The 17,511-nt window shown below is 41.0% G+C and overlaps 2 protein-coding genes across 2 annotated transcripts; both read right to left on the bottom strand.

Moving 5' to 3' along the window:
• Nucleotides 1–574: 574 nt before the first annotated feature.
• Nucleotides 575–5,844, bottom strand: LOC143319786 (high-affinity choline transporter 1-like). The gene is made up of 8 exons (XM_076729001.1): nucleotides 5,661–5,844; nucleotides 4,622–4,735; nucleotides 4,188–4,343; nucleotides 3,956–4,104; nucleotides 3,528–3,671; nucleotides 2,167–2,320; nucleotides 1,306–1,523; nucleotides 575–1,147 (listed from the first exon to the last, which is right to left on the bottom strand). Exons 1-8 carry the CDS (start codon nucleotides 5,842–5,844, stop codon nucleotides 575–577), a joined length of 1,692 nt encoding a protein of 563 aa, XP_076585116.1.
• Nucleotides 5,845–8,589: 2,745 nt separating this feature from the next.
• LOC143319418 (multidrug and toxin extrusion protein 1-like) lies at nucleotides 8,590–17,199 on the bottom strand. The gene is made up of 16 exons (XM_076728390.1): nucleotides 16,936–17,199; nucleotides 15,875–15,976; nucleotides 15,688–15,756; nucleotides 15,326–15,474; nucleotides 14,040–14,082; nucleotides 13,657–13,701; nucleotides 13,470–13,567; nucleotides 12,804–12,901; nucleotides 12,059–12,240; nucleotides 11,824–11,932; nucleotides 11,263–11,338; nucleotides 10,586–10,655; nucleotides 10,359–10,491; nucleotides 10,170–10,264; nucleotides 10,010–10,073; nucleotides 8,590–9,929 (listed from the first exon to the last, which is right to left on the bottom strand). Exons 1-16 carry the CDS (start codon nucleotides 17,092–17,094, stop codon nucleotides 9,688–9,690), a joined length of 1,734 nt encoding a protein of 577 aa, XP_076584505.1. The 5' UTR covers nucleotides 17,095–17,199; the 3' UTR covers nucleotides 8,590–9,687.
• Between the last annotated feature and the right edge of the window lie 312 nt (nucleotides 17,200–17,511).

Genomic DNA, 17,511 nt, shown 5'->3' with positions numbered 1-17,511 from the left:
AGTTGCCTGATGAAAGACACAGGTTAATTCAGTTGTAAGTCACTAAAAGTTTCATTATGCTCAGGTCATGTTATGTAATTTTTACCCCTCCATATCTGCAATCTGTGTTTAATGTAAATCAAATGATGGTACAAGATCAAGAATGTTTTCCATTTTTCTGGGGTTAATTCTAGCACTTCGTTTTCTGATAGAGACTTGGCTCTCTGATGCTCAGAGGACTGTTTAATTCTCCATTCACACATTCAGACAGCTCTATTGATGGACATGGTACTACTAAAAAAAACGTGTTCTTATGGGAAGACACCAACTCCACCGTGCTTATGCATCCACTGTGTGTGTGTACAATTTATTTTGAGCAATCTGTTTTTGACATGGTCACATTTTTTGTTGAACCCGGTTACAAAACAATATTTACAACAGAGAAAGAAAGTAAAAGTGTAAAATACCTCATTAGCAGCTATTAGTAGTTAGCCGTTTAACATACAGGCAAATCTGCAGTTTCTCTAAACATTCATACTTCTTAAGAGCACAACAAAATTCAGGCCTGCAACTCTACAAAAAGAGAGACAAACAGTTAGGATCCATTCTGCAACATTGGCTGTAAGGCTACTCCATCCCTGTTCTCGTCACACTCAGCGTCACTTCCAGCTTCTCCTTCTTCTTCTTTGAGATTCTGTGTGACGGCACTCACTGGTGATACAGCAGCATTATGTTTTACTTTGAAGATGTCCCACCTTTCAGGCAACAGGCCATGGTTGAACATGAACAAAGCTAGCGTGGAAAACACTAAGATGGTTACCAAAGTGCAGAGCATGGACACTGCCCTGACAGGAGACTTTTGGATGTAGATGCCATCTTCCAATACACAACCGGGAAGCTGAAGAATAACAGGAAGACCTACAGCGTTCTCTCCCACCAAAATCCTTACAGTCACGCCTATGACGTAACCCATCAAGGCACCATAACCATTTGTCACATTAAAGAAGAGCACGGCGACCAGATGGGGGAATATAAGGGTGTAGGAGATGTCTGCGCCAAGAATCCAGAGGACCAGCGTGCTGTTGGTGTAGAACGTTATGGATGTCCCAACCAGACCCACCACCACCACTGTGACCCGGATCACCCATTGCATTTCATAGTCTGATGCCTAGGAACATGGAGTCATACAAAGGAGATTCATATACCTGTGTTTTCCAAAATGGCCAGTTTTTGATTCATTTTTGCTTTTTAATGATCGGAAAATGACGTTACCTTCATCTCTAGAGACACACTGAGCTGCCACAAGCAATATTTGGCACTCCTTACCTGTTTACGCAGGATGTTTTTGTAGATGTTTGAAGAGAAAAGAGAAGTTGCAGACAAGAGCCCAGAGTCTGTGGATGACATAACAGCAGCGGCCACAGCTCCAATTCCAATGATTGAGATATAAGAGGGAGTGAGGTATTGTAGTGCCAGGGGCAGGATAAAGGTATGCTCCCCACGTACGTATGGAGATGGAGAGCCGTACAGCGTTTGGTTCCAGTCTGTGCAATAACAGTTACGCATTTTTACTTAAAGGTCCTCACCACAATATTGGATCCAAAAAAACAAATAATATCGAAGGTTATCATTGACTATTAAAATAGTGCAATTTTTATCAAATAGATTACATCTGGGTATTTTTAAAGTTGCATTAAATGATGATTTTCACCTCGGGGACAGTGGAAAAGCAGCAGTGACATACCTTATAAAGTTGTTATGGCAAAAGTGTTACCAAATAGTTGCTTATTTACACATCCAGCAGACATGGAGCACCATTTGGATTCAACTGGAGTCATGTTTAGGGCCACCAAATTGATATTCCTGAGGGAAATATCCATCTTTTTAGCTGCTAAATGCTAAATATTCACCAGCTAGTTGCTAACTCTGTCTCTGTCAGGTTTGTCAGAGCTTTTCTCACAAACAGCTTCCTGCTGCCACAAGAAATGGGCTTGACGAGAGCAGAGAGAGTGAACCATATCAAAATTCTTAGTAGAGGGAAACCACAAACTGAAAGATGTATCTATGGTGGTTTGACACTATGAGTGACCCCTTCCACCTATTACATTTGATAACCAATACAAATAGCTCCTGGCCACAATGTAAGTGTCTGTATCAAAGTTCTGCCATCTCTAACCTAATTCCCACCTGTGGAGGCGGCAACTGCCCCAACCAAGACAGGAGGGATTCCCAGTATGGCAATGACAAAGGCAGCAGCGTAGCAGGTTAACTGGGCTGTTTGTGCCGAGGAGGCAGACAGCGTCCTCTGGTGGAAGCTCTGAAATGAAACACTGCCAAGACCCTGGGAAAAAGAGCACAAGGAGAGGAAGAAAATGTGTGTAGAGGACCAGGGAAATATGAGGAGAAATGAAATGTACTGATACACAGGTATTGACAATTTCTCCCTCAGGCTGAAGGCAGTTTTCAGTGAATAAGTTCAGGAAGGAACATGGCTAATCCTGTTCAGACAGATACAAATGTTTACCCTCTGTAATTCATTTATTCTCTCTACACTTACTCCCATTCAAAGCATACTCTCTATTCCTCGATGCGTTGGACAAAAGCCAGGACAACAGTCCAGGAAGGTCACCGTTCCATCACAGGACTGACACACTGGCAGTTTAGTCTACTTTACCTTACTTGCACATCTTTGAACAGGAGTCTACCACAGACTGTACCTGTGAGAGCTAACCTCTACATACTATGAATGTCTTGCAGTCCTGACAGGATCCAGCATTGTCATTTGGGGGCAGAGTGGAGTAGTTTCTCATTTTTGAGATTTCAGACTGGAATTATTTCTCTAGGTCAGGTGGGATAATTTTAACATTACCTGCATTTGTCAAATTCAGCCATCATTATAGCCACCTGCTGTGAAACTTGCTACTTGTCCAGTAGTCCTGTCTATGGCTACATCCTTGTACTTTAAAAAGGCAGGAAAAGCTGCCTGTCCTTCTACTTTTTCTTCTACTTCAGCTGAAAACTGAATTTTGAGGAGGAAGTCACATGAAGGTCTGGAATGCTGGCTTAAGTTTTTGATGAGCACAGTCAATATTTTATTCCCCACCTCCCTGTTTAATGTGAATCCTGTGCCATTGGGGCTAGTTTTAATTCAGTCACTGATTTAAATTACTTTGAATACAAGGACGCATTGCTCTGTGTAATGATTTACATCATGTCGTTCTGCCACGGTGCTGTGAAAGAGACACGTCTTGTCTTTAGTCTTTGTCATGCACATAAAAGCAGATTGGAAACATGATTTTGCATCTGCATTGCCAAGAAATTGCCCTACGCCATGAAAACTATAAGTGGAAAGATCCAGCTTCTCTAATCTCCTTCCCAAATTACATCAACAGAGTGTCCCATTTACATGACTTTCAGGAATTAAGGTTACTTAAGTGCATACATGTAAAGGCATTGATGGTGGTTGGTCTGTCCCACCAATATGCAGCTTTGCTTTGAGCTTATGGGTGGAACCAGGAAAGTATGATACTGATGAATATACAGCTCACAAGCATTAAGAAGTCATCAATCCACATCCAGATGTCCTCCTGGTTCAGAGTGCCAACCCAAGGTTCTTGGAAAGTGTGGTTGAAAGCAGTCTGGACAATGTTTGTAGCTGAGGGGTTGAGCAGCAGGAAGGGAACACACAGCCACTGCAAATATATAAACATGGAGATCATCCAATTAAAGTCTTTTAAGTTTGTCAGTGTTACAATATAAAAATGACCTTCCATTCAATCCATTGTGTTTACACACCACATCTGACACTGCTGTTTGTCATTGATGACAAAGTCTTGACTTGCTGTGTTGTTTCCTTTTCCACTGAGAGGTTCAAAAGCTGTGAAGTCTGAAGCTTTTTTTGGCTTCATACTGGATGTCGACATACATACATGAAGATACTGCACATATTTAAAACGAAGGCACTACTGTAACTCACCAAACTGAGGAAAGCTAGAGAGAGCTGGATGACATCAGTGTAGGCCACTGAGTAAAGGCCTCCTAACAAAGTGTAGATAATGGCCACAGCTGATGAGATCCAGATAGAATACGCATAGGGCAAGTCCAGAATCACACTCATAGTTGATCCTGTTGGACAAACCAACAAAGACAGGGGCTTTGATTGCATCCACTAATTTAAAAATGTATGGTTTTAGTTGGTAGGGATATACCTAAGCCGAGGAGAGTGCAGGACACCCACAGCACGTCCACCAGCAGAGACGGCAGCACGAGAGCACCACTCAGTACTTTGCCATACTTTATCTGGAAAGGGTCCATCATGGTGATATACTTCTTCTCCCTCATTGGCTTGGCAAAGAAAAGTCCACCTTGTGCAGTGGGTGAGATATTAACCATTATATTGTATTTACTCTGATTAATTTATTAAAAACTCTACTTTGTGTTGTGCTCTGTCGTTTACTTTTATTGGATGCTGTGGGCACTGTAAGTCACTGACGTCCAGTGCATCAAGCTCATTGGAACACATTTCTGAGTGTTTAGTAAACTGTCTATAATACAGATCAAATGAGCCACACAGAAACAATAAACATATGTCTGTCATTATCAGGATCAGCACAGCCCACTGCCTCTATTGTGCATGTCTTACCTAGAATGAAGGACATCGAGTATTGTATAGGCATAAGGGCCCATATTAAGCCCTTTTTAGGAGTGTAAACCGCCTCAGCCTCACCCAGGATGAAACCACCTCCAACCCATGTAGCTGCAGAAGAATTACATACACACACATTCATTCTTATTGTACTGTATTTTTGTGCAGTATCTGCACAGTTGCAAGTTTAAATATATAGCAGCCTAAATGTTGCGGGAGGCAGATGGTGTCTCCTGTTCTTTGGAAGTTCAGCGGTTAATGTGCATACTAGTGGCAGATAGCATGTGGAATTTATGTTTTTTTCCGTCTCGTTAATACATTTAACCAATGTGGTTTTCACTGTTTAACAGTTTTTCTCTCTTTCTTTATCATAATGTTGGTTGTTGAAGCCAATCTACTCATAGCATTTCCAAATGCATTACCTCATGTGCTGCAGTACTTTTCCAGGCAAACTGCTGTTATTTTGCAGCAGCCTTGTATTGGTTGCACAAGATTGTGTGTGAGGCTGCCCTGCTGTTATATTTTACTGGTCTAGCAATGAAATAAAAATGCATTGCGCTTAAATGTTTTGAGAGGACATGTACATTTTGTCATGCAACAGTTGCATGAACAAAAGTGTGACACTTACTCAAATGACACAGCCAGCGACAGAATGCATTGAACATAGTGCATCTGTGCCTTAAATCATGAAATCAGAGTCCATGCCTTGAATAATATGTAATCCAACTTATCTGGCCCCTCATACTTTATGTGATGCTAATGAAAGTATATACATATTTTTTCTACAGATAGCCATCCTGTTCATTGAGAAATGAACTTTTGTTTCTACTGCTGTCTTGAGAGGACAACCTCTTCTTTAGACCATAAGCTGATTAACCTGTTAGCATGAGGAAAGTTTTGTTTTCTCAATATAATAAGATAATGATCGTGATACTGAGATTACTGCCGCCATTCTCATCATATTTGCACAACACCTATGTTCAGCTAGCAAAATGTGAAAACTGAAACAATGTCTGAACCCCACACAACAACATACCTGTCATGGTAAAAATCCCAACCAGCAGGCTGATATTTCTGTCCCCGAGGAGCACCACTTCGGTCCTGTTTCCATGGCTCTTTCTCTCAGCTTTCCTGGACTTTTGGGCAGCCCACACCCCTGTCCCCAGAATCAAGATGTAGAACAGCACCACTGCAACCACACCGGCGATGTTCAGAGCCATGGTGGTCAACTACTATGGAGCACACTGAGAAACAGATGGGCTGAATCGATAACAAATACTGTACATGGACTTAGAGCGTGCAAGAGCAAAGGTCACAATCGGAAACCTGAAAACCATGTTTTGGAAGCACTTCTGAGTTCACCTGGGGTAATGTACCTCGTGAGTACACAAGCAAACAAGGAAGAGATAAGGTATACATGTCCAAGGCGAAAACCTCATTCTCAATGGTTAGCATTAATCTGAGAGGAGTAAGAGAGAGAGGAAAGAAGGGGAAAAAAGGCTCAAAGGGCCATCTTTGGTGGAGCCCCTGGCACAAAGAAGGGTTGGGTCAGAACCAGGATAGGTCAGGACAACTGGGTCAGATCGGAGTGCAATTAAATTTTCCATTTCTGTTTTATTCTCCTCTCTTGTTTCCATCTACTTCTCCATTTTAATTTCATTTGCTTCTTTCCTCCTTCTCTGTCCTTGCTTTCACCTGTTGCTTGTGCAATGTAGGTCAGATAGATCCCCTCTTGAATGGCCCCATACTGCAATAGGGGCCCTGTTCATTTGGTCTATCTTTACACACACACATATGCCTACGTGTGTACATACTAGGGTAAGAAGATCTGTAGCTATCTAGTTAGATTTACGCATGTACCACATGTTGATTACATAGGCTTATCTGTATGTCTGCATGCTTGCAAATAGCAGCTAAATGACACATGAATCGAGGGCAGTCACTGAGGGCAGTGGGTGAAGAGCCAAAACAACAACACTGAGCCATCACCACGTGAAAGATGTATAATATGACTGGTGTTTATAGATGTAAGTAGAAAATGGACACTCACATGGCACAACATGGCACACTAAAACCACACGATTAATCAATTAGTAGACTAGTTGATTAGTCAGTTGAAAAAATGTTGATTATCAATTCATCATTTGATTAATTTTTCAGGCAAAACCCACCAAACCTGATCTAGTTTCAGCTTCTGTAATGTGAGGATTTTCTGCTTTTCTCTGTTTTATACCTTTGTTCCTAAGTTGCCCATCTTGGGGTTTTACACATTTCCACAATGTTCTGATGTTTTTTAGACCAAACAACAAATATATTAACGGGGAAAACAGGCAAATTGTGGATTAATCAGCAATGAAAGTTAGTGTTAACTCCAAGTCCACATGCTGGCTCACCACTACAAGCACCACCAGGGGTCAGTAAAAGAACCACTGAAGCACAAAATAGATGAATCAAAAATCGTCACAAAATACAAGAACTTTTTCAACCCATTCAAACCCAAACATTTTTTTAGGGTTAGATGGTGTCCAACAGTATGTAGGCTAGCTGTAGAATATTGACTAATGTGGCATTGCATTTACAGTATGAGGACCAAATGTTTATAATTGGAGCTAACCAACTTCAGAATAACCAATGGACACTTAGCTTCCTTCATTAAATTAATGGTACCTAATTTCATCGGCACTGGCTGCTGCTGCTGCTTCTGGAAGGAGATTTGGTCCAAGTTTATTCATCTAAGCCACATTAGCAGATACTACAAACGATGACCTAATACATCCAGGACAATGACAAGAAGCTATCTAACAGCTTGAGACACTGCAACAGTAACAAGCTGATTGCTGCAGTACAAGCGGAATTGAATCTCTAAAAACTTAAGAAGGGCAGCTTAGCTTCCATCACTGTGACGTTCACCTCCACCTCAGTCTGCTCTCATAGCTTGGTTAGCTGCACATTTGTTAAGAAGCTGCTGAGGCAGGACAAACTCCAGCTGCTCAGATTGTGAGTGTGACAGGACCCTTTCCATCCTGTAACAGTGAAAATGATCATTCCAAACAAAGAACATCAAAAAAAAAAAAAAAAAAAAAAATCACGGTTTTATTATGGAGTCACCTTTTAAAGTAACTTTCTACTTTAATGACAAAAGATAATATACAAGTGAAAAAAAATGATGAGTGCTTATAAAATGAGTATAGGTGAAACAAATTCATACAAAGAATCTTAAGTAAATGTCACTTCAAGCTAAAAACATAAAAAAAATTGACATCTGAAATGTACTTCCTTGGCTCTTGTTTGAAATCCTGTTATAAGTAACAGTTCAGATCAGATTAGACCCAGCTGCACGTACTGCAGGCAGCCGGTCCACCCAGCTTCTCACATGCAAAAAAGGCCATTTTAGCATGAGGCTATCAATATTTAACTACAGTAATAACTTGTTTTGTCATTGCAATTGCGGCTTTAATCTTTAATGGTCTAAATTAATGTGTAACACTTATCTGTATGAGGTATGTTACCATACAACAATTAGGGGGGTTAGTGGCTGCGCATTGATGCTTTTACTAATTTGGAGAGTTAATTTCTAACAAACCATTGTACCTTCAGCACAAACATCCTCTGGACTCAAGTTTGATATGAGGTGTCTGGTTTCTGAATTACATTATTTTCCTTCATCACAGTGTCATCACAAAACAATGGTCACAGCCTTCCAACACAAAGTATCAATTACTTAATGCAGCATTCAAAGTGGCGACTTCTGTGCTCAGCACTTATTGTTTTACTTCTACTTGAGCAAAATTGAGCTCAAGCAATGCTACTTGAGTTTTCGGTGGTATATTGAAGGACTCTTTGCCCTCCTGGACTGCAGTAGTTAAAGACATCTTCCAAACCATGACAAAGTCTCAGTGTAGTATGAAACAGCTTTGAATAGTACAGTGTGAGGTACTATGGAATACACACATAGATACAACACGTTTATATCAATCACTTAACTATTTATTTATACAGAGAGACAGCAATGATGAGAATCCTACTGATAGAAAATACTTTGAATTACGTCTTTGTTTTGTTGATTTTCACTTTGATTCCAGCGTTTGTATTTGAGAGCAATCTCACTTATGTGGACAAAAATATAAAACAGAAATAGTGGTGCATGTACCAGTGAGATGAACACATTTACAGAACACTAAAAGAAATGAATGTGCATACTGATACCACACACTGATTCAGGAACACCTACATCTATACTTCATATATATAGTGTATATACTACAACAATATCCACAACAATTGACCATGACACAAAGAGTAGCACTATCTTTAGAGTCTTATGAGTCAGCTGTCCCACTGTGGGCCATGTGGAGTCACTATTTATCCCATATTAATTCCTACAAGATATACACTCACAGTACAGTCTGTATTCACTTAAATATACATAATATTTGAAGGCACCAAGGCACAGTGTATAAACATCTCAAAATGTCCCTTAAAATCAAAACATCTTGGAATTTTCCTTTTGAGCTCTGCCTGAGCTACTGAGACAAACACAAACAAACAACTTCTTAATTAAAGTTGAATTCAGCAATTTTTCACCCTCTAAGGGACACAAGTTGGCACCAAAGCAAAATCACAGTACAAAACCATGACATAAAGCACTAGGTCAACATTCATCAGTTGCTGTGGCTGTAATGTAGGCAAACACCTGCCTGCTGTTACTCAAACGTGAACAGAAACAGAACAACATGAGTATCCTATTAAAGGCCTCTAAATCTTCACATTTCTGCCCTGGTTTAGTCGGTCCTCAGAAAATGAACCAGTCTCTTTGGCTTGTCAAAGACCCTGATCCACCCTTATCACCTTGTTTAATTCAGCTCTCTGTCACTGAGTCCAGTTATATGGCAGGGTTGCATAAAGCTGCGGACTCGAGAGTTGATCCTCGTGAGGTGACAGCATGACTCACCCTGTCACACTACAAGGTGATTTAGTGTTCACATGAAAATATCTTTGGACGGAACTTTATATCAGTCCTGACAAACATCAGTCTGGCTGCCAGCTTTACATCATCAGAGGACTCATTTCAGCAGACTGGTGAAAAAGTTGCTGGCGAAGATTCCAGCGACGAGGATGACGACCATGATCAGCAACGCAAGGCCACGCCGTAAAACCAGCTGTGTAACTGACAGAACATCTCCCACTGTTGTCGTAGTGGATTTATTCTGGCCTGGAATATGCACCTCCTGGTATGTGTGGTCCTCCTCAGCACTCTCACAATTGGATGCAGTGGTACTGATCTGAGCCTGGTTCTGACTCGAGTCTGGAGGTTTGAGGGAGAACCTTTAGTATCAACAAAGTCCTGTAACACCAGGATGCTTGAGTCAGTGCATCAGCGCTCACCTGTACTCTCCATTCCGACCATCTCTCTTTCTTCTTTGACCTGGATTCCTGCTCTCACAAGAGCCTGACCAGTCATTTAAGACAGTTGTTAATAACAGCTTCAAATACATCTCAGAACAAAATGTAGAATTTTGATTGGTCAAGGGATCTAGGCACACACCTCTTCAGCAGCCTTCTTCCAGTTGAGTTTGCACAGATATGTGATGAAGAAAATGGCCTGCATTAACACACAGACAGTAAGTCCTGTCCACAGTCCTACACAGAGATGAAGGGACATCTGTTGTCAGGAAGGAGACAAGACATCTTACAGTAATAATAGTTAAACTGTACATTAGTGGTCTGTTCTTACCTACAATGCCCATTTTTGCTGCAAACATGAGGGACACACCAATAGGAAAGCCAATTAAGTAGTATCCCACCAGGTTACACAGTGCGCCAATCATCTGTTTTCCTGCTCCTCTAAGAACACCTCCAGCCACACCCTGGGGATATCAAACAGAGAATTGGTCAAATCACATTGTCTATATGCCTGTATTGGTGTTAAATCCTGAATACTTGCATGAAATTGTTTCTCACCGCAATGGCATCAACGAGATGCATGAAAGAAAATATCAAGATGACCTCAGCAACCCTCTGAATAATTTCTCTAAAAAACATGCAGACAGAGATTCACGATGGAAACTAAAACATGTTCTGGCAAGCAGATATCTCCAACTGATAAACACAGTGAACAGATGAGGACACTGCATGGAAACAAGATCTTTCCACTCATATTGCAATTAGAAATGTGGCATAATGACCTGATAACTGTTGTGCCACTGCAGGCAAATCATCTCATCTTACAAAGATTCAATTTTGTGGTTTTTGAAAGTTTTTAAAACCACTTTCATGGATAAGGAATGTTATAAAACATGCTAAAAAATGAGAAATAGTGTAATGACCGAATGCAATAATCTGAAATGAATTAGGCTTGTTTGGATTAAATGAAATGGAACAATCTGGGCAACAGCAGCAGACTGCAGAAATGGAATGAGAAGCTGTTTTTGCAGTGTTTAATGTAGCATCGGCAGTAAGGAGCTCAGTGTTTGAGTTGGCATGAAGATGATGACTTTGGTTAATGTATGACAGTCTGGACAGCAATGTGAAACTAAGCCTGCTATGGCACATGGACCGCAGCTTAAGGTACAAAAAATAACTGAATAATTCTGTCACATCAGGAAAGTGAAGGATACTGTATCAAAGACTTTACTTACTGATCTGAGGTGAAAATGTATCCAATAACATGTCGGGCGATGCCGAGACCGCCTCCAACAAAACATGCGGTAATGACTGCCGTGAGAGAAAGAAACAAAAAGCAGCTGTGAATGGAAAGCACGGTTTATTCATCCAAACTGTAGACATTTTGGCTTCAACAATTCATTTGAAATGTTAAGTGTTAGTACTGATTTTGCAGCTTGTAGGCTGCACTCTCTTAAGATTTAATCAGACCTCTCATAATGGGTCAAAAGTTCAATTCATCTCCTTCCTCAGGCTTTGCAACACTTTGGAATGAACCTTCAGACAAACAGCTCAAACAAAATGTTTGAGAGCACACCAGACAACACAGAGCTGCCCTCTGGAGGTGCAGAACACAATGACCCAGACAACTGCCTATTTCGATCAGATGACTGGCATGCAGTGCACTACGCTTATTTTATTCAAAATCTGTTTTCATGTGCGTCTCTGTTGCTGTTAGTGTGAAGAGGGTGACGACACTATCAGCCCAAGTAAAAAGGCGCCTCAGGCAACAATGTACTGTATGCATTGGTTCTTACATGCACACATCATGGGGACTTTGCAAGACAGTTTGGCCTGCTCTATGTTTCCAGCACCAAGAGCATTCCCAACCCGTACACTGGCAGCAGCAGAGAGTCCCAGAGGGAACTATTGGAAAAAAAGATAAGTAATTACCAAAAATGCATTAAAGATACTCTTCCTTATCTATACTTCACTGGAGCAATGGCTGACATTGGGGTTGGCATTTACAATGAATAGATAATTAATGGTTACCATGTATCCAATAACCGTCAGCTCATATGCTATAGACTGAGCTCCCAGCTCAGCCTCACTAATCACTCCAGCCAGGAAGCCTCCCACCTCAAACATCCACCACTCCAAACAAAGCATGAGCATACTGGGGATGGCGAGCTGGACGAAGGGTCCCCACTCCTGCAGACAGTCCATTGACCAGCCTGTGGGTCAGAGGTCTATATGTTAAGCTGTAGGTTATGCTAGAGCTAGAGAGAGAGAGAGGACATAAGATCTATGCATGACAAAATCTATCCATATGAGGTTATTATTTGAGATTACTCAAAGGCTGTAGGTGTGTTTTTGAAGTCATAATATGGTCTTAAAGTTTAAACAGAATCAAGGTTAAAAGGGTTCACTTAATATTTAATAATTGTGCAAACCCTTAGTTGAGATCACAAAAAGGCCAGAATTACTGTCTCTTTACTTAAAAGTAAATCCTTACTCGAGTCAGCTGCATCAGTGCTGTCACCTCTCCTCTGCACTACAATACTCAGTTATAGAGTGTTTGAACTAATTAACTAATTCTATCAAACATTAGACACTGGAGAGTTCACAGTGGACCACCTGTATAGAAGCTGTGAAAGACCAGACACTTGAATGACGAAAGGGGATGAAATCACTGGACAGAATAGGAGACTCACTGCAGTCAACCCCATGAAAAACACATTTTAATCAATTTCATGCTGTGGTCAAATATCTCAATAATGATAAGAAAACTACTGACCTCCCCATGTGGCTTTGTGCAGACCCCTCCAGCAGATGTAAATGTACAGGACCACAGCCAGCACGTACTGTGAGATAGCATTGGCAGCTGCAGAACCACTTTAAGAAAAATAAAATTCAGATTTTAGAGCAAAGCGGAAAGGAAGAAACAGTAGAAAGCCCAAATCTGTGACAGATATTCACATTTTTGACAACTCTTCATGGTTACAAAAATAGGCTTTGTGTACATGTTGTGTCCAGATGGCCGTTCAGATTCTTATAAAAGATGTTTCTAACCGTAAACACACAAGATAAACAGTTGTCTCTGTAAAATGTCATCCAATACAACAATCCAGTAATGACACTTGTGAGACTGACAAATGATAGCAGTTGTTTAACTGGATAACTGTTCAATTGCATTCATAAGGCATTCTAGTGCTATTATATTGGACTGGTATAGTGTTATGATCAGACTAGGACAGAACAACAACACTTTTTTTGATCACTCAGTGTAATGGATATAACATATAATACACCTCAACTTTCTTCAGTTCAGTGACACGACACGCTAATCATTCTCAGAAATGAATGAAATGAACACACGTTGCCATCCTTTCTCTGACTGACTGTTAATAAGATATTAATAATTACACAAAGCTCTACTACAAAACCATGTTGGTAAACTCACGCGACGCCCATGTCCAGACGATACAGGAAGATGTAGTTGATGATTGCGTTGCATACATTTCCAATTGCTCCAGTCACAACCTGAGGCCATATGATTCCCTGTAAACCACAGCACACCCTGGTATCAATACTAGTCAATCTATGGTCCAGCCATTAACTTTGACATCAGTGTGTTTGAACTGCTGTACCTGATTTTGAAGATACCTCCCTTGCAGCTGGTACATAAATGCAGCCTGAAAAAAGAAATACAAAATTCAGTTAGTGTCACTTTTGGCTTAAGAGTAATGAGGTCAGCTGACCAATTAATCAGCTTGGCAGCCTTCACCAGTCACACAGGGACGTACATCATCGTTTCGCATGGAGGCTCCACACAGGAAGTCAAAGTAATGTCATTGTGTACATGAGATAATTATCATAATAACTGGCTATTGCCTTTTTTCATGCTCCAAACTATTACTATATCAGCCTTCAAAAACCCACTCTCAGTCAACCTCTACTCATGAGCACGCAAAAACTGAAAACCATGATGAAATCTGTGCGTATTGTGTTGTTATCTTCATCCACAACTCACCGGCAGAGCAGGCATGAAGATCTTCACGTATAGCTGAGTGAGACTTCATGCAGAAACACAACAAACAAATATGCATGTGAAACTGTGCAGTTTAAACATAGGATTGTACCTATAATGGGTTAGTAACATATAATAATAATATAAGTCTATTTGTATAGCATTTATCTAAACAAGACACAAAGCACGTGTTGCTGAGTCAGTCAAATCAGTGAGGACGAGCAAAAGCTGCAATAATCAAATTTCCCATGTTAACAATGGATCAAATGGATGATCAAAGTGAGTGTAAAAGCTGTCACATGTAGTGATGAACCCAGAGAGAGGAATCACCCAACTCTGCAGTTCCTTCATGGAGTGATTTAGCATCTTTGAGTTTGCTGTTTTGATTTTATGGTCTGCAAATGTGATTTGATTCACTCTCATCACTCTAACAGTGCTATTTACAGATACAGAAAGCATCTGTCTTCAGCAAAAAGCTCCAAAAAACTAATGTAAGCAACCTGCCCAGCAGACAGGCACACACACAATTAATGATTAGCTGCTTGCACATAATGAAGCATTAGCAGCTCAACAGCCACATATTTCCCTCAGAAGTTGGCGGGGACCAAACCAGAACTAAAACCAGAGTGAAAATTGGACTTTGATTCATCAGGTGGCCAGAAACATGACTCCAACTGAAAGCTAATCTCACTCCGAATCTGCTAGATGTGTAAATAAGCAACTACCTGCTGAGAAATGTGCTACCCGTACTTAAAAAGTGACAGATTTGTGTTTAGATCTTCTCTCTGCTGCCCCCAAGTGGCCAAAAAAAGACGTTTATACAGGTTTATTGTAGAGGTGAACACATATCTATCAATTAGCAGAAATAAACTGTGCTGAGTTATTGCATTCATTCCAGTTCAAACTTCAAAGTGTAAACAGTTTGTCGGTCTAGATAAGGCCACAGGTCCAGCAGCGTCACTGGATGAGATGCTCAAGGTGCATGTTGTTTAGGGGAGAGAGTGGGATTTAACCGTAAGTCTGGTCAGGGCTGGATGACACTGCAGGGCCTAGTGACAGGTCAAAACATCATTCAACATGGATGCTGGCTTCCACTGGAATGCTTCCATAGAAACGCTCAGCCACGTTTTGGCACATTTTACTGTGTACTGATAATTGACTGACAAATTATTGTATCATTCATTTCTAAATTTCTACACGTGTAAACAGATTATCAAGTCCAGATGAGACTGCAGGTCCAGCACTATCAGTAAATGAGTTGCTCGTTTTGGGGATAAATGATGACTGACCTGGCGACCTCTGGGCTCTGTTTGACGGCGAGTAGGAGGGGTTCAGTGTTGATGAGGACGGCCCAGCAGGGGAAACAGGCCAACAGCAGAATCAGAATCCCCCTCTGGAGAATCACTCCCACACGCTTCAAGTTACCGCTCCCATACGTCTGCATGAAACAGGTCAATAAAGGAGCAGAGTTAGAAAACACTAATCACACCAATAACCAAGGCATGACTGGTCAAAGAAAACTAACTTGATACAGAAGCTCATTGTTGATTTGTTTTAAAGGAGACCCCAGGACTACCTGGGAACCCAGCAGTAGCGGTTTTGTTTGTCTTGGTTGGATAAATAAAGAGAAAGAACCTCTGGTGAGGGCTACCTGAGATATGAGGGTATCACAAGTTAATGACAGACCAGTGCCAATGGAAACACCAGTCACATTAACCACCTGCAATAAGAAGAATAAAAAAGACTTGAGGGAAAAACACACATTTTAAAAGCTATTTCAAATACCAGTACTGGCAGACATCAGTCCACACAGACGGGCCTGGAGAAAGTCTCCTCACCGCGATTGATAATGATACTCCAGCAAGTTCAGTTTTTCCCAGGTGACCGCAGAACACCGTGCTCACGAAACTGATCATGAAGATCATCAGCTGGGAAATGACCTGGAACACAAAAACAAACTCAATACCCTCGAATCATTTTCTTCTTCGTACAAATGCCAACTTTAATTTTTATGGAGAAGCAGCTGAAGGAGCATGGACACATGGTTAAGTGAGAGTCAAATTACTATGAATGGGACTGAAAAGTTGAATAAATGTCATGATGTATAAAAGATGTAGAATATTTGAAAGTTTTGAGTGTCTGGCTGAAATGAGTAGATAAGTGTTGAAAATGCGTAATAATCTGAAAATGTGTGAATTCCGTCCATGATTTTACTGAGGAATGTTTCCGTATGAAAGGTAAGAATGAGCAAAAAAAATAGCAATAACGTTCCAACTGAGCTGAATAATTTGGTGGTAGAATAAAGTCTACGTTGAAGGATGTTCGTTGTAAGAAACGCGACGGAAGGATGAAGAATTTCGTGCATAGAAAAAATATTTCGGACCAAACACAACGAGCGTGTGTTTGCCTTCAGCTTTGGAGGTGATCTTAAAAAAGATGCGCAGCAAAAAAGATTCAGATAACCAACTAAATATCAACGGAGGAATCAGGCATCCACTGATAGATGACAATTCAACCATGTAAAGTAAAACTATAATCATCTGATACAAGTCAAAAGCAGAACAAGAGCGTGCTAGTCACTCAACAGGTGTGAGGCATAGCGAACAACTGCGCACTCCGAGGTGGAAGTGTTGACTGCTGCTCCGGGGGCCAGACTCTCAAGGGGACCCCAAGGCTCCATGTTTACCGTGTTATGTTTGTTGTGTTTTCTATTATAACAAATGGAGAAATTGACAGGACCCAAGGTGACGCTTGCATTATTAACCGACATAAACAGAGAGTGAGAGAAACGTGAAAAACTTCATTTACTTACAGTTTACGTTACAGTACTGAAAAATACACGTAAATACTACACGGTGCAGGTATGCAGTACACCTGGAGGCGTTGGTTAACTTCTTACCACTGGTCCCGCTAGTTTGATAAGATGTACGAGTTCTTGCCGATACTCCGGCGGGATGACGCGCCCCATCCTCTTCAGGCAGGAGCCACAGCCTTCAGAAGAAGAAGCAGCAGCAGCAGAAGAAGAAGCCGCTTCACTTGCTTTCAAGTCTTCCTTCATTGCTTCTGTAAGCTGGTAGCTTGTAGCTGATGTTTTACCGGGAGCGTCCACAGCAGGACGAACTTCACTGTTCTCTGTTACTGCTTTCCCCTTGGCAGTGACATTAAGACACGAGGTTTGGGCAGTCCACGTCTGATCACGGCACGAGTCAGAGGAGGGGTTACGCAACAGCTCGTGCAGCAGTTCTGTAGCGTCACTGTCATTCTGCAGACCTAATGTTGCATTCAAGTGCACACTATCGGGTTTTGTTTACTTTATACTTACACTCGTCATGTAAACAAATTGTAGATAGATTTTGCAAACAATGTGTCATAGTACTCTGTGTCTTGTATAATTACTTGTAGCCAGTGATGAAAATATACATTTACTTAAAAACTTGTTGCCCACTTTACGTGAGTTATTCAATTTGGTGCTTCT

This window comes from Chaetodon auriga, chromosome 4, assembly GCF_051107435.1.
Source record: "Chaetodon auriga isolate fChaAug3 chromosome 4, fChaAug3.hap1, whole genome shotgun sequence".
NCBI classification, from domain to species: Eukaryota; Metazoa; Chordata; class Actinopteri; order Chaetodontiformes; family Chaetodontidae; genus Chaetodon; species Chaetodon auriga.
Note: the sequence above shows the minus strand (reverse complement) of the source record. Positions and strands in the feature narration are given on the sequence as shown.